General features: G+C 41.1%; 1 protein-coding gene across 1 annotated transcript in view; it reads left to right on the top strand.

Annotated features, from left to right (window-relative positions):
- Positions 1-22,282, top strand: part of LOC306972186 (calsyntenin-2-like) — a 109,865-nt gene that overhangs the window by 66,648 nt on the left and 20,935 nt on the right. The window contains exons 3-9 of the mRNA XM_079568706.1: positions 6,440-6,635; positions 8,892-9,003; positions 9,081-9,177; positions 13,385-13,534; positions 15,718-15,903; positions 16,387-16,644; positions 18,709-18,830. Coding sequence (XP_079424832.1) covers positions 6,440-6,635; positions 8,892-9,003; positions 9,081-9,177; positions 13,385-13,534; positions 15,718-15,903; positions 16,387-16,644; positions 18,709-18,830 — 1,121 coding nt within the window. The remainder of the gene's footprint in view (positions 1-6,439; positions 6,636-8,891; positions 9,004-9,080; positions 9,178-13,384; positions 13,535-15,717; positions 15,904-16,386; positions 16,645-18,708; positions 18,831-22,282) is intronic.

Here is a 22,282-nt window from a genome sequence, read left to right as displayed (position 1 = left end):
AATGTCCTTAAAACATTTACTTGAAGGACTTTTTGGATGAAGAAAGTAAGTTAGTGAGTGTCTTTTAAATGAGTACAAGCATCACTGTCTACTCTGTCTACGTTATGACACTAGTCACACCCAAAGCGCTTCACATGAAAGGGGGTTCAAGCACTCCATGCTTATGATGGTGGTAAGCTACATTTGTAGCCACAGTTTCCCCTGGGGTAGACTGACAGAAGCGAGGCTGCTCACATCTACACCAGCGGTCCCTCTGACCACCACCAACCACTCACACATAGGCATTGGGTGAAGTATCTTGCCCAAGGACACAACACTGGGTTAAACTACCAATGATGAGCATGTAGCTAAAGATATAGGTTTTGCTGTGGTAGTGTTTACAAATGTGATCCCTGCTCCCACCAGCACAAACTGCTGTTGTGCCCCAAGGCAAAACCTTGTCTGGTCTTATGTAAGACAAGGCAAGGCACATTTATTTATAAAGCACATTGTGTTAAAAGCAATAGGGAAAGAACAATAAAAAACAACAGTTATAAAAACAAAATAATATTATAATACATGTGTAAGACTGTTTGTGTGACTGCAGTATATAGGCAGTATATATGATATGATAATAAATTATATAACGATACACACACAAACATGGTGCATGGTGCAGTGCATCATCAAACTTTAGGTGCCTGGATGGTGCAGAACAGGGGGAGGATGGGGTCAGAGTTCAGGAGCTGAATGACTGTAGGAATAAAAGTTGACTTCCTTCTCTGAGTACCACAGCCCACACAGCCTCAGTCCCCGCCCTGACAGCAGACACTTGAACGCAGAGTGCAGGATATGAGATGAATCTGTGAGAACCCTATAACTGTATTTCAAGCTTAATGCAAAAGTGTGGTCAGTTTTATTACTGTAATCAGAGACATAGTAGTTTGTAAGTGATTAGTCTAACAGACCTCTTGATGTGCTGTTTAGTCTGAGCGCTTGTTGTATGTGAACACATGAGACGTGGTCCCTGCACTGCTGTGTCTGAGAGCGAGTGCACTGTGGAGTGTGGTTGCAGTAAACACTGGGATGAGGCCTAATCCACTCATTAATTAAAACGAGGAACCGGGCTAAGTGTGAGAGGCAGCACACTGAAGGCATCAGGGCTTAGAGACACACTCTTCTGAGAAACTCACTTTAATCAAGGTCTTACACCACAGAGCGAGAGAGAGGCAAAGAGAGAGAGATAAATAGGGAGAGGAAGGCTTTGTGTTCTTCAAATATCCCTCACGGACAGATGGAGTCACAAGCATCTGATTAGGACGAGGAATTACCGTGATTGAATTTGGTCTCCCAGTTGATACTAGGTCCAAGGTTTAGTCAGGGATTTCCTGCTTTAAAAGGTCACACATTAAACCTTACAGTATTGCAAGCCATGCTGTACTTGTATGTAAACAGATTTCATCATATTGCAAATTCTAACTCCAGTACTGCTGTATAAAGCTAAACTGCAACCTATAAGCGCTTGAATAATGGTACAATCCTGATAGCACTTCGGGTCGGCACCGTCCACTCTGGAAATGGTACATATAGTTCCTCGACCGTTGGCATAGAATGACATGTTATTAATAATGTATTGTCAGTGAGGAAATCTTCATTTCTATGAATAAGATGAGGCTTAGCAGGCCATACCGTCTTTGCTCTGCACAATCCCGTCAGAACTCGAAAAGGTAAGCAGAGAAGGGTCTGGGCGGTATTGGACGGGGGACTGTTGGGTAACACCAGGAAGCCTGGGTGAATGTAGTGTGTGAACGGGTGGGTGGTGGTGGTTGGAGGGGCCAGTGGCACAGATTGGCAGCCTATCTGTATCATTTTAAAATGTTCACTTCTAGGGTTAAGTCTTGGCTAAAAGCAAACCAAAGCTGTGCCCATTTGTAAATAGCACTGAGTCTGTGTGAATGTGGGCGTGAGTGCATACAGTATGTATGTGTGTGATTGACAAAGTTTTGTACAAATGTTGTATTAATGTATTTTATTATTGTAAATTGTGTAGAAAGGCCCAACCAGGGGCATGAGCTGCAAACTAGCACTAGCTAAAAGCTCTTCATGCATCGCATCAGCTGCAAACATCAATTGTAACTATGTTGATTGTATCGTCCCTGATAAATGAATAAATAAATAAATAAATGTATTACTATTTTTATTATTATTATTATTATTATTATTATTATTATTATTATTATTATTATTATTATTATTATTATTATTATTATTATTATTATTATTATTATTATTATTATTATTAAAGTGGTATTGTGTAATTTTTAAAAGCATTTTTAATGATCAATTTACCCTTCAAGAGTTTTTCCCGTAATCTTGAATTGCTGAGAAGAAAGCTTTCTTCTTCTGTTCAGTGAAGATGCGCTCTTACCTTTTCTGTTTTACATAATTGTCTTCTTGACATCAGTGGGTGACTTGCTCAAAGCCCGGGGACTATTTGAATTGCATGTGCAAGCCTGTGAATTGAAGAAAGCCTTGAATAGCCTTTCTTTTGAATACAATCCCAGATCAATTCTATCAAACAACGGTGCTATTTGTTTTGTTTGTTTACCTGTTCGTGCCTACCAGGAAGAAAAGTAATACTTATCCCCGGCACGTCGTGAGGGATTTAAGGTTTACCAAGGTACAAACAAAACATATTTCTGTTTTCATCATATGTCATGACTTTTTTATATTACAGCAGGTCACCATGGTAACTTTACATCACCAATAACTTGAAATGTCCCCCGCCTAGAAACAACAGTTGCAACACAGGATGTTAGCTAAAGATAGTCACATGACACAGATTCAGGCATTTGTAATGGAAATGTTATATGCCATCCATCCATCCATCCATCCATCCATCCATCCATCCATCCATCCATCCATCCATCCATCCCTCCATCCCTCCATCCCTCCATCCACCCATCCATCCATCCATCCCTCCATCCCTCCATCCATCCATCCATCCCTCCATCCACCCATCCATCCATCCATCCATCCACCCATCCATCCATCCATCCATCCATCCATCCATCCACCCATCCATCCATCCATCCCTCCATCCCTCCATCCATCCATCCATCCCTCCATCCACCCATCCATCCATCCATCCATCCATCCATCCATCCATCCATCCATCCCTACATCCACCCATCCATTTCTTCCACTTGTCCGTTGCCGGGTTGTTTGCCATGGGAGACCCTACCAGGGACATGAAGCCCCGACAACAGAGCCCCCAGGATCATTCGGGCGCTCAAACCCCTCCACCACGTTAAGGTGGCGGTTCCAAGAGGGGAATGTTATATGCCTGTCCTATAATTTAAAGTTGACTTCTCGATGATTCCATGCGCTGAATGTAGTAAAACATGACCCCCTGTACTTGGCTCGGGCTTCAGTATATTTCATTTATTTCCCCTCATGCTCTGAAGTTGTATCACACAACAGGATAAAGCGATTTTTCTATGTTATGAACGATTAGATTTTGTACGGCTTGCCATGTCATCGACTCACTAGATGCTTTTGTCCACCAATGAGAAGACAATAAGCAACACGAACATTTATACAAACTAATTTTACGCCCTGACACTTCCAGTTATTTATGACACAAACGCATTTTCCCACCACCTCGTTGTGATAGAGTGCATATCTCGGTGTCATTATTTAATCCATCTAACTCTCTCCAAATGTATCAGCAATTTATCACTCAGTGGAACGCATGTTGTGTGACAGCTGGGCCTTTCCTGTCGATGTCCTCGGTCTCTGTGGAGCACCGTGTATTTGCGATGATTGTTATCATTGAGCTGTTTTTGCTGAGTCGTCCGCTTTGCTCTCAGTCAGCCCTGGCAACAAGCGGACACCCTCAAGCAAAAATCTATGAGTTTAGAAATCCCCCCCGAGAAGCATTGCGATCACCACTCCCCGTACCCCTGTAACTAACAAGCTGTAAAATATTAGACTTTGTTTTGCGTGTGCTCTCCGACAGTGTTGGAATTGCTGCTGGGGTAAAATGCTTGGAAATGCCGGCTTGTATAATGTACATATTTGCTGACGCAGCTGGAACCCATTTGAAATCCCTGTCATTACCACTTACATATACATAGCCCCATTCCTCTTCATCGCCTGGCTCTCCAGCCGATCCTCGTTCTCTAGAAGGAGAAGAAAAAAAAACGCCTTTCGCCACCGCAGACAGAGCAGAAAATGCATTACCAAACTGTCGGGTGGAGCTACTTTTGCTAAGTCAAGGTTTGCCACTGTGAGTTTTAATCTGTTTTTTTCCAGTCTGGCTCCCGCGTCCCGAGCGCCACTCGATTGGCTTGGGAGTGTGAATGAGCAGCTTATTAGCCCCTGCAGAAGCCACCCACTGTGTTTGTTATTACCAGTGTATAGATATAACCTCAAGTCCCACGAGTACATAATGGCCGTTACATTTTCATTTAGATAAGAGCTAAAAGGAGCCAACGGGGGGTCCAGGCGGCTTCTTCCGTGTCCAGGGGCAAAGCTTTAAGCACCCTTCTTTTCTCCTTCTTCATTTTTCATTTCACTGAAAATGAGAAGGTTTGAGGAGACAAAGGTGCACGGGTTAATGAGGTGAAAGAAATGGAGTGAAATTCAGACACTTTGAAAGGTTTCTGCCGGTTAACCATGTTAGGAGTATTTTATGACAGTATAACAGTAAGTACCAAAATGTTGCATGACTACAAATAGTCATGTAGTTGTATAGTTCATAAAAGGCTCTATAAGGGCTTAATTGAATAGACCCCAAATGATCTTTTTCTCTGTTCATGTGCCATAAGATAAGAGATAAGATAATCCTTTGTAGACCTCACAATGGAGATATTCACTTGCTACATTCGACCCTCAAGAAAAACACTCAGGGTGTGCAAAATAGACAGAAAATGTGCAAACATAGTGAATAGAGGTATCTTATGTACAATGAGTAAAAACAAAAAGCTTAAAGCTTAGAGGGGAAAAATATAAACAAACAAAAAAAGAAATAAAATTAGAACAGACTTTAAAAAAAGTAGAATATCAAAGTCAGCATTGGCAGTGCGAAGTTTACAGTCCTAGTGCAGGTTGTCGATAAAGTGACGCTGATACAGGGAATATTGCACATAGTTTTGCTCAGTGGTTATTGCACATATTGCCATTTGTACCATACAAAACAAAATTTTAAAAAGTCTGTAATTACCTGTATAGAAATGTAGAAGATAAAGAGTAACACTTTATTTTGCACTACCCTTGATACATTGTGACTAAACTAAATTTAGTACAATGTAATGTGCTCTGAAACAATGTGTAATAACTTGTACCTCGGTTAGGTACACAGTGGAATAACATGTATTTGTAGTTTGTAGGTACATCATGTAATAAGACATACCTCGAACTCTAACCCTAAGGGTCTCATGTCCTATTACATTATGTACCTACAAAGTACTAATACACATTATTCCATTGTGTATGTAGCGCATATGTACAAGTTTTTACAGATTGTTATAGAGAACTTTACATTGTACTAAATTTAGGTAGGTACAATGTATCAACGTAGTGTAAAATAAAATGTACCCTTTTTTTCTTTTAATCAAAAGACTGAAAAGTAAAATATGTCGATACTAAAAACGCTGAGTGACATAAAGACTAAGGGTGATTACTTACGTTGTCACGGCAGTAATATATTCTCAAGGTTTTGGGGTTTTGGGTCAAAGCCACTTTTCGAAGATTTCCCTAATCCCTCGAACGAACTTCAAACTCACTTCTCCATTTCATGCGCTAACACTGCCGAGCTTCCACCGCATGTCATCCTTATGAGCCGCAGACGTTTGACAGAAATCAGAAGCTTATCATTTTCTTAAGTCTGCCCTGGGAGCAGAACACAGAGAACAGCCTGTACTGACACATGACTGTGAAAAACAGGCTCGGGCTCAAATCTGAAGTGACTTCTATTGAGCTGAAGGAAGATGTGGGCTTTTGTTGTGTTTACTTTCTCACCCACAGTTTGATTCAGTGCCAGCTCTCTGCCTTTGGAGCTGAAATATCCAAATGCCTTCAGAATGGAAATAACCAACAATGTTGTACAACAGCAAACGCTACGCATGTATAGTGAAAAGATTTGCATAGGACAAGCACATTATAGATACTGCATACACTTTGAAAAACAAACCTATCGCATATGTAATGATTCAGTGCACATTTTGGTAAATGGTAAATGCTTTGTAATTTTTAATAATTAATCAAAGATACATGTTTTTTTTTCTGCCAAGATTTTAGCTATACTTTTCCTTTCTCATTGACTGAGTTTTAGCTCTGCCTCCTTGCATTTTTTGTTTTATTCTACTCTTCTCCACTGTTTAGTCATGTCATCCTTGATCTAGTAATCCTGTTTCTATCTGTTTCACTCATCACTGTCCATACATTTGTCTTTCAGGAGAGATTTGTGCCTTTAAGATCTACGGTCAGGATGCTCCATTTGAGGCCGTGGTTCTTAATCGGACGTCTGGAGAAGGGGTGCTCAGAGCCAGTGGCCAAGTGGACTGTGAGCTCCAGAAAGAGTACACCTTCATTATTCAAGCCTACGACTGCGGGGCCGGGCCAGACGGGGCCGAATGGAAAAAATCACACAAGTGAGTAACAGAGAGAAGAAAACAAGGACTGCAGTGCAATAAATAATTTACTCTTTAAACTGTTGTATTGACAGTACATCAATCCTGTCATATTTGGTAAAGCATTTTGAAACAATGTGGCATGACTCACTTTGAAGAGCTGCTATTGTTTCGCATTTGTCTGTCAGCCTACTGACAAATTACAATGTAGCAAAATAAAAAAACAAGTAAACTGTGGATGCTGTCGGTCAAAAACTTTTAGAAACAATAGGGTGTTGTGTAAGGACAAATACTGTTACCGCAAAATGTCACGCAAAATATTGTAGTTGGTAATTTTTTTCCAAAAGTAATGCGTTATTTTAAAGCATTTCACTAGTGTTAAATTTGCCATAGACAATCAGCATTTCATTTGATCAAACTTGAAATATCAATTTGCTGAGGTCATAGCCTGTGATATTAGTATATTAGAACATGGACCAATTTAGCTTTAGATGCTTCAGTAATTATATCTGCCTTATTAAACTGTCAATCTTGAAGAGATTTATTTCTATCATATATCTATTACTCATCTTTCATCAATTATTAAAATTGTTTATGAACAATCCTGCACTATGTCTTTGCTTTAGTTCCTTATTACATGTACTCGATAACTGCAATACCTATATTATTGCCATATTTTGATGTACACAGTAGCATTCTACAACATGAATTTTCAATTTTACTTTTTTTTTCATCAAAGTTGCAAAACAAGATTCAAAAAGTACCGAATGAGGGTCTAAACAAGGACTAAATTAGGAAAATTCTGCCTAAAACAGATCTTTAAGTTTTATGTTAGGAATACCTCCCGCGGGAGGTGTTCCAGGCATGTCCTAGTGGGACAAGGCCTCGTGGAAGACCCAGGACACGGTGGTGGGACTATGTCTCCGAGCTGGCCTGGTGTCGCCTCGGGGTCCCCCCAGAACAGCTGGAGGAGGTGTGCGTGGATCGGGAAGTTTGGGCATCTCTGCTGAGACTGCTGCCCCCGCGACCCGGCCCCGGATAAAGCGGAGGAAAATGGATGGATGGAAGTTTTATGTTCTTATTGTTGTTTCTTGTGATATGGATACTGCATCAGGTAATAGTGCAATAACAATATTATGACAATATAGTGTGCGGCCCTATAGTGATATTTATCAAATATATAATTTCAGTGCTGTTGGAAGATTAAAGGACATGATTAAAGAGGGACATTCCATGACTTGCAGAGACTTGAATCCGCGGTGCATAAGTGAACTGCAGCCACGTATACTATATACAGAACTGTATGCACTGCCAGCGCTCACTGTATTTTGTACATTCTGTTCATTATAACTTTCAGTGTGGCTGCAGTAGCGACAAGTGAAATAAGGATGTGCTCCCTATGCCCACCATGAAATGAAAAGGTGTTACTAAAAAAGACTGACAGGCCGGCGAGTGGCACGGACAAGTCAAAGTGTCCGGTCCTTCCGCCAGTGATAGGGAGCAGCTAAAATAACCTGTAGAGGCGACAGTGTGGGCTTGGGGCTGTGTGCTGCCGCTCTACAGTGAGAGATGGGAGAGATAAATTGCACAGTATGTCAGGGGCCTGTGTGTGTGTGTGTGACATTATCACTGCATGACATTCCAAATAGGCCTCATTACGCTAATGCCATTAATTAGCCAGATGTGCTTCCTCAGTTGCACCACGAGTCGGTGACAGAAAAGGTCATCGTAAAACAAACTTCATGATGCATTGCAATAAGAGTTTAAATTATATACTTCACCGCTCCAATGCGCTCAAATTGCCTAACAGCAACAACTCCCACTAGATTATATACTCTGTGATTGGATCTGAGTAAAAGGAAATGGGATGTCAACAAAAAAGCCATGATATACAAGTTTTTAAACACTTGCTTGTTTAGTTCAGAGCTGTCGTTATCTCAAACTAAGAACGCAGCTTCCAGTATTGTTTTCTGTTTCATTTGTTTTTGTGCCTTTTTACAATCGATGAGAATCTACCTCTTAACCACAAAACTCTCTGGCTTGAGTCCTGATGTTGATATTCTAATTATTAAAAGGGCCAATGCACACTATGGTTTTTGTTCAAATTACTTAACAGCAATGTACTGTATTGCCAGTATCTGAAATCACATTAAAAGATAATATTGCAGAGTTTCTTTCATTGGGAGCAACTGTGACCCAGGCCGGATGATAATACTTTGTTCTTAATAACAACACATATAGATAGTGTCTGCATTAGCCCCTCTGCTTCTCCTTCAGAGCGGTGGTGCACATCCAAGTCGATGATGTGAATGAGTTTAGTCCTACATTCCGAGAGCAGCAGTACAAAGCATCAGTCACTGAAGGAAAGATCTACGACAGCATTTTGCAGGTAATTCAACACTTGATTTTAAGTTAACAAATGTAACCTTCTCACTGGACCAATGATGATATAAACATACATTTTAGGTGGAGGCTTGGGACCAGGACTGCTCCCCACAGTACAGCCAGATCTGCAACTACGAAATTGTTACGGCTGGGACACCATTCGCCATCGATCGTAATGGTAAGCTCTACTTGTAAATGTTGAGAAAATGACATCTTCAAACGGGGGGGGGATGTGATTTGTACTGACCCCGGACTCGGAGACAACAACAATTACACAGTTCCAAGTCTGAACGTTGTCTTACTTTGTTCTACTCCTTGCTTCTCAAGGTTACAGACAGACAGACTGAGAACAATGGAGGTTGTAGATAAGCAAGGAAATCAACAAAGAGAGAGCGAAACAGTACATACTCTCCTCCTGTGCCTCTGTTGGCATGTAAGGCAGTCGCTCTGGCTTCCAGTTGTTCCGTTGTCATTCCCCAGGCCTGAGCGTTCCAGTTCTTTTTAGGGTTTATGTGACGTATCTTACCTTTTTGCAACACTTCTTCATTGCTTATATGCTGATACCATTATATTTAGAAGAATTTTTCTTAAACAGGAAGCTGAACATGCAGTTTCTACTTGTTTAGTCATGTTGCATGTTTCCACACCATATGGGAATACAAACATGACATTAGTCTTAAAGAACCTTGGCTTGGTCTTGTCACTGAGGATGTTTGATTTGCGTGTGATTCAGTTTGTAGGTAAAAGGTACAAACACAAGTTAAAAAAAGTAGGTCACAACTCAGACAGGCCTTTTATCAGCATCATAAGAAACCCTCTTGGAAATTGAACAATTACAGTCATGATGCGTATATATATATGTTTTGTTTGTGTTTTTGTGGTGAATGGGCTTTTCTGAAACACAAGGTCCGAGGTAACAATCTTTGGTAGGTGGATAATGTAAAGAATCCCATATTCTGTATTGATTTGATTGATTGTGAAACCATAAACCTTACTTAGAGCTCAATACTCAACATAATAGTTGTAGACATTGAGTAAAGGAAATGAAGGCAGCGGAGTCAGAGCAGAGGATGAGTAGTGTTAGGTGGTGTTGGAGCAAATGTAAAATATACGTATTTAAAATCATCAGAGCGTATTGTTACTAGTGTCAGAAAAAAGCAATATGAAGTAAAATACAGCTATTGTTGGCACCAATCCAACAAATCTATTCTGAAAAGAAAAATCATGATAATTAAAGTTGCTCTGCGCTCTGTAGTGCTGCTTTCCTCGGTGAACATATGGCCCCACATCTGAGTAAATTGAAGGAAAATGTATGTTATTCTCGATGTGCTGTTCTGAGCGCATCTGCCAATGATAAATCTCAGCTCTCGGCCTATACTCCCACTGCCTTCTCATCCACGCAGCGATGATCCGGGCGTAGTATAATTCAAGCTGAAGCGAGACTGCACTGTGATGTGTTCACAGCAGATCAAAGACTGCACAGTAATATGTCTTTGGCTCATACTGATTGTCCTGTCCCATTGGTCGCTCATGTTTAACCTCATGTCCATATGCGTTTGAGAGGAGCCCGGATCGCCTATTTGCCCTCAGGCACAGTCGCCGTGTGCTTTGTGCTGCTATTACGATTGCATTATGTCTGCAAAAATAACATGGCGGGTAAAGTATGAAAGCTGCACATGGACTAAATTGAGCAAAGAATGCTGTGAAAAATTCATATTTTGTGATTCACGTATGTGAATGTGTAGGCTGTGATCCTACATATAACACTGTAAAGACTTGTTCTTTCTGCATGTTTGATTTTGTATATTTTAAGTCTTTGGATTTATCTAGGCACATGTTATTTAATGCTGGTTTATGAGCTCGTGACTGCATAACAATATAACACATCAATAATTTTCCATCACCATAATAGCCAGTAATTGTACCTCTGACTCTTGAACTGGGGGAGAAGCAGCTCTACACTTAGCAGCTTAAGTATTTGAACTGTTCCTGAATTAGAAAGCTATCATCGCTATTTCATTATTTGTGAAGGTCGGAGGTTCATGTTCACAGTTTGGCGGCAGCTCCATTAATTAGGATGGAAAATTCAAAAAGGAAATAGAAAAAAGGAAATAATAGGACAATGTTGCGAGTGTAGGTGGAGGTCAGAGGTCAAAGGCTTGTGTTCAATAAGAACTTAAAGTTTCAATTGAAAGTCCATTTGAGCAAAGGACTTTCAGAGCCTGCCCCATGTCCTTACGGCTTAAGGAAGAAATAGGCCATTCTTATATTACAGTCCAGCCAAGTCCAAGTCATGTTTGAAAGCAGTAACTACGAGTTCAAGCTTCTTCTCCAGTGCAGAGTCGGGGAGCTCTGACTCAGTTTACTGGAACCGACCATCATGCTGTTTTGCCAATGTTGTTGTCTAAAGAAGGCAGATAATTATTACTTGACTGTGGTTGCAATTGCAATGCGACTTGAACAGACTGTATCGAGATTGACTTTGTAAACTTACTGCGATAATAGCTTTGGAAATACCAATAATTGCTCTGCCTCCTGATAATTATGATTAATTTTAGCCGAATGTTCTTTGTAAATGCTGAATGAATTTGAATGAGCGCTTTGTTTATCTGTTTAATTATTGACACGGAGCCAAACAATAAAACACATTTTACCTGCTGGAGTGAACCGACTGAATGACCGGCACATTCACTCCTGCTCTCTGCCGCTGCTGCTGACCTTTGCTGCTCCTCTTCTGTCCTGTCTCTCTCCCGTCTCTTATCCCCTCCTTAGGACTGCACGATTATTCACAATTGAAGGAAAATCGCCATTTTAATGGTTACACATATTTACATAAAATCATAACTTCAAAATAACTTCATTGGGATGGTTTTTTTTAAGTCCTCTCTCAAAGATTAGTGGTTTTGAACTTGTTTTGTGTCCACAGAACTTAATCTTAACTTAAAGAGACTATATGCAAGTTGGTCATTATATGCTCACTACTGCCACCTCAGGTCTTATGCATAACTGCAGTCTCTATATTAAGCTTGTGAATGACAGCACCTTGGCCCAAAGTAGCAACTTTTTGAGTGACAGTGCAGGATTTTAGAGGCAGTTGTGGTGAATAGGTCTGGGCTCATTCTACACAGTAGGACATGGCTGGAACATGTAGGGGGGTGAAAAAAGTTTTAACATTTTTAAACTCCGTATAGTCCCTTAAAAGAAGAACTATGTAACTTATTTACCTTAATAAATCCTTTCTGTGGTCCCTCTGGGGGTAATACAAGTGTTGGGGGGTGTTTCACCTCCCCCTGGTGTCTCTGGCCAGAAAACCACCATTGCAACTTTCCCTTCCTCCGAGTTGGAGCCACCAATACACACTTATGGAATCACGAAGAAGAAGCTAACAGGCTAACGGGCAAAGCTAGGGGTAGCGCCACTTAAACAATATTTACAGCCAAGTTTGAGTGAAAAAAATTATCCCCATAGTGTAATTGGATGTACAATATCCCGCTCTCCCTTTGTCTTTTCTGTCAGCGTAGCATTTACTCTCACGGACAATTAATGAGTAAAAAAAAACTAAAACTCAACATGCTACGACACCTGCAGTGGTGCTTATGGCCTTTAGGAGCATGAGTTACTTAGTTCTGCTTTGATATAATAAGTCACAAATATAATCACAAAGGTAATGTCAGAAACATAAACAACACATTTCTCTACAGAGGTTAATAAAGTGCAACTTAACTTCAAATTGCTTTCCATAATTGTGTAGCTTTACTCCTCCTGTCACATGTCTCCTTACATAACTTCTCTCCCCCGTTCACCCTGTCAGAGAGTGACAGCTCTTGCTTTTTATGCTTTGAGCCTCAAGATGCCAACAACAACAAAAAATAGCCAACTGTTGTCACTGGGGCAAGTCATAAAATCAGAGGGTACGGCCGCTTTTGTTATTTTTTTTAATGTGCGCTCTACAAATGTTGAAATGCTCATGATCGCAGTATCGCCGTGTTCTCTCCAATGTTTCTGCTCCTCGTAGTGTTTAAAATTACAGCTCTTGAGGTTGATATCAGTGTGAGTATTCATCACCTCTTCTGGGGGCCAATTGAATATGTTGAACTAAAGCATGTTTGTGCACACTTTCCGTGATATCGAATTACTATCATTATTATTTTGACATTACCTGTTTACGGAAACTTTAATCAAACGTATTAACATAAGATGCTGCATAATAAGACTTATGTATGCTTGAGTTTTTCCATTACAGCCTGCGCAAATGTGGCATTAATGCACTGTTGCATTCAATTATTGCCAAATTGAAAATCTTCCCCAGCTGTAATTCGTCCAAAAAACTGCGTGGGGGAAATAATTAGAAACATAATTGCTTTCATCTTCTGAATCTCTTTCAGGTAACATCCGAAATACAGAGCGCCTGAGCTACGAGAAACAGCAGAGCTACAAAATTATGGTGACGGCCTTTGACTGCGGTCAGAAGAGAGCCAGTGAAGATGTGGCCGTGCATATTGATGTCAAGCCCGTGTGCAAGCCCGGGTGGCAAGGTCAGTGTTTAACGAACCACCACTGACTGTGTTCGTGGTTTTAAGTCGGATAAACACTCGCACTTTTAAATCCAAAGCTCTCATTATCAAAGTGTGTGTTCATCTGAGAAAGGTGAAGATAGTTCAAATTGTAAATGGCTGTATTAGTTTTTGGTATTTACTCAAATATCAACCTCCCTCTTGGTGATTTACATGTACTGTATGTTACATGTTATTACTCAGAACAACCATGGTGTCTAACATGGGTTTTGAGTGTTTGCTGTGGATATAAACATACAGGCTTTCATCAATCAATTGAAATCTGTTCATGAAAGAGGTCGACTGCGGTGTCTGTTTTTCATTCTTTGAACACGAGCGGATTTTGGCCTTGGAGGCAGACCGTCTCCCTCTGTGCTTTAGCTGTCAGCGCTGACAGCATCTCAGGTGTCAGGCTCTCAGGAGAGGAGACCCGGGCAGATGGGAGGGTTGGGGGTAGAAGGAGAGAGAGAAAAACAATGTCACAGTCCAATGGAGATGCCAGACCTGCAGCCCAGTGTTTTCTGATCAGGGTCAACTTTACACAAGTGTATGCATTTTGTTAGTGTGATCTTACTTTAAAAAATATGTATTCTTAATAGCGAGCAAGACAGCTACTATTTCTTAAAGCCAACAAGTAAAATATCGAATAACTTGTTGAACTAGCAACATTGATGCTGCCAGTTCAAACTGTTCAAAGAGATGTGGTGGGCAAAAAACGGCAAACTCATCTTTTTTGATTGATTGATTGATTGATTTGATTTATTTGAGTCATTATATTTACATTGTTTACATTATTTACATTACTTTACAGAACAGAAAAACTCAAAGGGAGTAGGCCGAAGCAAGAAAGCTTATAGGTGCCTACCCCGAATTCAAGATTAGTTTTACTTTCCAGCTGCAGTCCCCAATGGGGTGATAATAATAGTGTTACAACACACATTACAACACACATCTTGATGGTGTCTGTTACAAGCTGGAAAGTTGGGCAGCAAATTAAAGTATCTTCTTTCCTTGACAATTTCACCAATCTTTTATATTTTATGGGAAATACTTCAAGCACTAACCTGTTACATTGAACGGTTCACAACACAAAAAAGCATGATTTAACGATCTTGTTGAGATGCTACTGCTGAAGGAAATTGGATTGAGAATGGGCACCTTCTGGTCATACAAGGGATCAAGTTAGGGATTGTTTCGTCATAACTGCATCATCTTTCCAGTTAGAAAAAAAAGAAAAGAAAAAAGAAACGGAAAAAACATTTTAAGCCCATATCAAGAGCTTTCCCAGCATGGTGGTCCACAGCCTTCCACTGTCACCAATACTGTAAGGCACTCACACGCTGGGCATTTGGCTGCCCGTCCGCTCATGTTCTTTGTGTTAAGAGACATAATTGAATCAGGAATAAGGCGATGCAGGGCTTAGACGAAGTTGCACCAGACAAGAGCCATTAGTGAGAAGATGGGCGGCTGTGAAAAGGACGCGCGGCCGGTAGTTTAGGCTCATTGGAGAAAAGGTCAGAGAAGATTACAGACGGGCGGAGACACTCACAGAGAGGCCGGGTCGCCCAGCACCACGGCAGAAACGGGCATGTTATGTAAATGCACGGGAGTTTGCTTTGGAACGCGCTACAAAAATATGAATTAAATAAATCGATCGACAGACAAGTTATAGAATGGTCTTCAAATAGTGTCAGATACACATGTACATCTCACTAAGCTTCCTGGACGTGTAAGAAAAAAAAAAAAAAACATCAAGGTTTAGCTGGAAAATGTAATATCAAAGACTACTGCAACACAGAGCAACACACCTTGAGCTCTCCATCATCAAACAGATCGAGATGAAACGAGATTAGAATGAAACAAACCAGACTCACCACAGGGAGACAATGGCACTCTGGGTGTGCATAAATGTCGCTACAATTTCTACTAATTACAGTTAAGTGATGTGACCACTCACGGTGAAAGAGCTCAGAGCAATGAAGAAGAAAATATTGCTTCACATTGGGTTAATTGATATGACAGAAAAACAATGCTCCCCTTAAACGGTGGAGCAAATGATTCCATGCTGCTATTACATTAAATATCCCCAGATTTATTTAAAAAAAAAAAAAAAAGCAAAGTTGTGTTTGTTTATTTACTGCAAACACATTCCTCTGCTTTCAAAGGTTGGACGAGGCGCGTGGACTACGAGCCAGGGACGGGGAGCCGGCAGCTGTTTCCCAAGATGCACTTGGAAATGTGCGGAGGCCCCCTGTCTGGTGTGAAGGCGATGGTGGAGCTGCAGACGAATCATATTGGGAAAGGCTGCGATCGAGAGACGTACTCCGAGAAGTCTCTGCAAAAACTCTGCGGTATGCAAGAAAATATGAGGGAGCAGGAGGGTTTATTCGAAATGAATTTTTAGATGTAAGAACGGGAGAGTGCAAAAGGCTATTGGTAATAACTCCAGCTCAGGGAATATTTAATTTGAAGTCTGGCTTATACTCAGCAGCATATTAATGAAGTCATTTGAGATAACTGCTTTTAATCTTCGAAAATGTGCTCAATTCCATGTTTTATTGGTTTAGCAAAATCTTATATTTACAATGGGCTCAGAAGTTTTCAGGCATCATTTCTACTTTTTCATGTAGCAGTCATATAAGCAACCTCTTAACCCCCACCTGAACCGAGCACATTGTCTCTAGTTTGGCTTTACCTAAATCTCAAAGGTTCTTGAAAAAAATCGTCACCCAAAACATGCACAGTAGGCTCCAGCTTGGTACCCCTGACCAAGCTTTATAATGTCTAATTTCTTTGTATGTGCGTTTTCCTGACACTGCACGTTTGGTTGACAGGCGCAGCATCAGGCAGCACTGACATCCTCCCCACCCCCGGCCCCTCCTCTAATTGGACGGCCTCGCTGCTGACCGACAGCGGCCGGGACAGTGACCTCATCTACAGGTTTGACGGGCGACAGGCGGCGAACATCCCAGGACATGTCGTGCCCCAAAACCTTACAGACCAGTTCACCATAGCAACCTGGATGAAACACGGCCCCAGTCCAGGACTCAGAGCCGAGAAAGAGACTCTGCTGTGTAACTCTGACAAGACAGGTACCACCTCTCAGAAAGTACGACTGTGACCTAGTAGTTAGAGGTGGGGGAAGAATTACTCCTCTTGTTGTAGAGTAAAAACCTATAACTTGCTGTTCAAAGGAAGTTGCAATGTTTTTTCATGGTGGTCTATCTTGAGACACTGTACATGTGCCTGAAACATGTATTTGATTTATCCACGAGAGGATCATATATAAATAATTTGGGGCAATTTTATGCTCACCTTTTGAGGCATGAAAATGGGAAGAAATGGGTTGAGCAGCCGTAATCCAGTGAAACCATAGCAACACTTATCTATAACCTTGTTTCAAGCAGTACTAAATAACTCATGCCCCTATAGGCCATAAGCGCCACAGCAGGTGTTGTAGCATGTTACGTTTTTTTACTCATTAATTGTCCGTGAGAGTAAATACTACACTGACAGAAAAGACAAAGGGATAGCGGGATATTGTACATCCAATTGCACAATGGAGATATATTATTTTCCGCTCAAACTTGGCTGTAAATACTGTTTAAGTGGCGCTAGCCCGCACTTAACTTTGCCCGTTAGCCTGTTAGCTTCTTCTTCGTGATTCTATTAGTGTGTATTGGGGCCTCCGGGTCGGTGCAGGGAAAGCTGCAAGTGTGGTTTTCTGACCGGAGACACCAGGGGGAGATGAAAGACCCTCCAATCATCCCATTAACACGTGTATTACCCCCAGAGGGACTACAGAACGGATTTATTAAGGTAAACAAGTTACTTAGTACTGCTTTAAAACTTGAAATTGTACAAAAATAATGCAGCATCCAGAGATCCCACTCTGTTCCTCCATTTCAACAGCTTACCATCTTTACAAACTTTTACAGCTTACAAACAAAATGAATGTAATTAAGTGATCAACTACCCGAGAACGTAAACAGTTCCATAACAACTAGTTTACACAGGACTGACAAAATAGAATAATATTATAAGTCTTATTCTTACAACAAGGCAAAACTGTGGAAACAACAACAGTCAAGTGTTGTTACATTAGAATACACTTGTTTCTGCCAGTGTTGTTGTGGAAAAATGGACCAAAGAAGAACGAGGCAGTTATTAAAATGAACGACTGACCTTTCTGTCTCTCGTGTTTAGAGGATTTACTGGCCGTTTAAGAACGCAGACGATGAGAGAATTATTTGGTACAAAGCCGTCTCGAGAGATGAAAGCAGGCTGTTGTCATTCATGGTTTATGCTTGACCTTTTACCAACAATGAAAGAAAATACTACATTTTGCATTGAGCCAAATGGTTGTTGCTCCAGTTCATTGAGGCTTACACTGCAATGACATATTTTTAATGGATTTACCATTAACTTGCCGAACATGCAATTTTAAAGGTCAGGTATAACATACAATTACAATTTCATACATAATTTAATACATTTTGTGAATGTGAGGTGGTTACAGGATGTACGATCATTTCTAAACTCATGTATTTATTTAATTGATATATTTAAACCAACTCCAGAAAAGAAGATGGTACTCCTTACTCTTTATATTATATGGTAAGATTATGAATGGCAGTAACAGACACAATAGCACTTTTTGTCATCACACAAAGTATTCAGTATTACATTCAATACTTTTTATTTTCTGTGGGAATTTCTTCAAGTTAGATAAAATACAGGGTTTGAATAGTTCTGCTGCCCTTGAAGATCCTTTGTCATTCGTCACATAAGTAGCCAACCAATAAAAAAGAGACATTTTATGTTGTACTGAAAAATGAAATAAACTGAAGAATAAAACTCTAATTGAAAATGGGCTATAGAAACTCAAAAACATGTTCTATTTTTCCCACCAAGTCTAAATTGAGCTGCCTGAACTCTTTAATTAAGCAAACCATCTGTACACTCTCACATTGTCCACACAGATGGCTAATTGGCAGAGGCAACACAAATTGCATATTAGAAAACTGCATGGTGCAAAGCTTATTTTGTGTGCAAGCTCTTGACCCAGTCTTGTGCTGTAAATCTGGTTATTACACTCGATGTTATTTCCACGATTATGACACTAATTTGTCCTTTTTTGTCTGACGTTGCTTTAGAGATGAACCGACACCATTATTCGCTGTATGTCCACAACTGCCGACTGGTTTTTCTGCTCCGGAGAGACTTCTCACAGGTCGACACGTTCAGACCAGCCGAGTTCCATTGGAAACTTGAGCAGGTACGTCCTATTCGCTGTGTGTATAGTTCTCAGGGCGACTCTTTGGCTCTAGTGCAGGTTCCGAGCTATTATTTGTGTTATGATAAAGAAGCTCTCTTGCCTAATTACCTTGGGCCCTCTGCCACTTCCTCACACTCGCGGCAGGAGATAAGAGAGTGGAAGAAGAAGCAGTCTGCACATATAAGTAGAAACTGTAGTGTTTGGTGTTTAGTCATGGGTAATAGCCTGCCCAGCAGCACATCTTTATTATCTGTCGCATACTGGTGGAGTGCAGAACTAATTTGCTGAGAAGTAGACTTCACTGTAGCCGGAGTGCGTTTGAAAGGAAATGTAGCTAGAGGGATACACACTAAAAGTTTTTTAGCCCTCCATGTGACATAGCGGGCAATTCTTTACGTGAGCTTTGGCAAACACACTGAAATCATTTGACTTTACTTTACTGATCTATGGTCTATTCTTCCATTTTGTCAAAGTTGTGTGAAATAAAACTGGAACACTATTTACCAAAGATAAAAATGGATTACCAAGTGTTAGAGGACAACATTAAATTGCTATTTATCATACTGGGTCAAGCTGTACAGTCGTATTATCTCTCTCATAGCCTTGACTGTGGTGCTCAGACGCCACTCTCAGCCACTGAATGTTTGCTTGCATATCAGTATTATGCTCTGAGAGGGTATTTATTTATTTATCCCCAGACTTGAATGGTAGGACTAGTGCAGGGGTCGGCAACCTTTAACACCGAAAGAGCCATTTGATCCGGTTTCCACAGAAAATAAAACACTGGGACATCTAATGCTGGGTTTACACATAACGACGACAAGTCACGAATGCCACGAATCCACATTCGTGGCCGAGGATCACGAATGTGAGTGATTCGGGGGAAGAGGTTTCACGCGCCGCCACGAACTGTTGCGACCTGTTACTGCGTGTTACGATTAATGGCACGAATTATTACGCACGGTCACGAATATGCGTCCCGCACTGCTGCGCCCTGTTGCGGGTTATTGGGAATTGTTGCGTTCTGTCAAAAATCTGTCAAGAATTGGGCGAATGTGGACGAGGTCTCCTGCCGCGCACACCGGGTTGGAGGCGGAGCAGAGACGTCTCGCTCCGCCGTGCGCCCCTGACTCGTTGGGCTCTCGCCAAATCGGGTTAAACAAAAAGCAAAGAGACCAGCTCAAGCTTGTCCATATACTGAATAATAATAATAGTTTTTCACAGTTTATGGGACAGTCACACCAGTTCAACCCCGCTCCTGTCAATGTGTAACACGGGCAAACGCATCAACAAACGCACGCGCTTCATGTCAGATAAGTCAGTGCAACAGCCCCACAATTTGGGCTGACTTTACTCCACAGAATAAGCATAAAAACACTACACTCACTGTGCACTCGATCTTCTGAGGATCCGTAGAACTTGCTTCTCTTAAACCTCTTTATCCATGACTCTCACTCATCTGGTCAGTCTCAGCTCCATTTGGAAAAACTTTATAATCCACAAAACAGGCCTGTCTTCACCTGCCCCGCGCCCATCGCCGCTTGTTTTACATGTTTAAGGTTGTAAATAAGCCTTAACTTTTCCGTGGTGTAGCTGCTGGAACCACGCGCTGTTGTTTTGGTGAGAGGCAGCGTGGGAGATGCGTTCAGGGACAGCAGGAAAGGCACTTCTTACTGTCCCTTTTTTCCCCACAAACGCGGGGAAAATCGTGACAAATATACAACAGTGGGGTTCTCCAGCGGGGGGGCAATAGGGGTGGCAGGGACTGGCTCCCAAACATCAGGAGGAACGACCGCAGGAGGAGGAAAAGCCGGCGTTTTGGCGGGTTTACCGGTTTTCGCGAGTATGACGTTTATTTTGAGCGACGAAAAACAATAAAATATATTTATTCTAACATGTCAAGATCACAATAATCTTCCAATTTAGAGCTAAAATATTAAAGAACTAACACAAATAAAATACACTTCAATTAAATACTTTTTTAGTAATTTATTTTCCCAAGCCACTCAGAGCCGCAGTATAAGGATGAAAGAGCCGCATGCGGCTCCGGAGCCGCGGGTTGCCGACCCCTGGACTAGTGCAATGTCTCGAGTTCATGTCTCCGGGTCGTGCACCGATGGTATAAGACATCCAGACTGCTGCCTATTCTTCATCTATCCTCTTGAACACCATTGTTATTTCTCTAACACCAAGGCTATCTTTCTTTAAGTTCAAGGGTAAACATTCAACAATCAACACAATTATGGTTGTCTTTACTTACCGATGATTAAACTTACTTGTGCTGTACATTGTTATCATGTCCATTTTCTCAAACAATATGTGGAACACCAGTGTCTCGTGTGTAGTGCATTGGTCGCCTAAAAATGACTAAGCAAAAGTCTTCTTCCGATGAATCTCGGGGGGAAAATATTGCTGAGGGTGAGCCTGTATGTAGTGGGAATTTCTTTGCTAACTTCCTTTTCCTCATTAATTATGAACAGCAGATGTATAAAGCTAATCTTAGCAGTTTCCCCCGAGACACAACATAACCTCACCTTATATTAAAAGAGCATTAGTGCTGAAGCAGTACCTCCTGATAAAGCCGTGCTCTTGGAGGCCACTGCTTACTTGGCACATTATTGGATGTGCAGTTTCGATCAGACCTTATATCAGCGTTACACGGTTCGTGGGTAATTTCATTGTACAGTAAATACAGTAAAAAGGCTGTTTTAAAGATGCAGTTCAGATTGCGAAAAAAAGAATAAGAAATGTCAAAACTACAGCACAACTAAGCCACTGATCGCATTAGAAAAATAATAGCACAGAAACAAAAGAAGCATCACAAGTAAACATACTGTCTTACGCCAATTTGACAAATAGAAACAAACTTTCATTTTCCTGAGTAAGTGCTGTACGTCACTCCCGTCATAGAGTCTTTGTGTGATCAGCGGAGTATATTTGTGCTCCTATCCCTTTGCCATGCCCTGCACCCTGCAGCCCACAGCAAATACAACGCCTTCTCTCTTGTGTACTTTCTAAGCAGCAGCGTGTTTGTTCTCGGTCAAAGGTAGATTGAAAAGTGTTTTCTCTCAGCCTCTTGTTGTTCCCTCCAGAGGCTGGCAGGGGTGGATGTGACAAAGGAAAGGGCAAACACACACAATAATATTTTATTTATTTATTTTTTAACAAACAACCCCGAGACATAGTTTTTCTTTTCATTCTCTATGGTTCTTCTTATCTCATGCTTTCCGACCACCATCTGTGCTTGTCCCTCACAAGGCGACTGCAGATATGGAAGCTTACTAGCGTATGCGTAGACGCCTTTGGATTTAGAGAGAAAGGCAGCGGAGGAAACATGGAGCGCAAAGAATGATAATTTATCAGTTTCATTTGAACCTTGCAAATTGTATTTTTTATGTGCAGATGGGAAAAGGATGAACCAACTTGTCAAACGTTAGGTTTCGGTATTTAAC

This window comes from Gobius niger, assembly GCF_951799975.1.
Source record: "Gobius niger genome assembly, chromosome: 13".
Lineage (NCBI taxonomy): Eukaryota > Metazoa > Chordata > Actinopteri > Gobiiformes > Gobiidae > Gobius > Gobius niger.
This window is presented reverse-complemented; position numbering and strand designations above follow the sequence as displayed.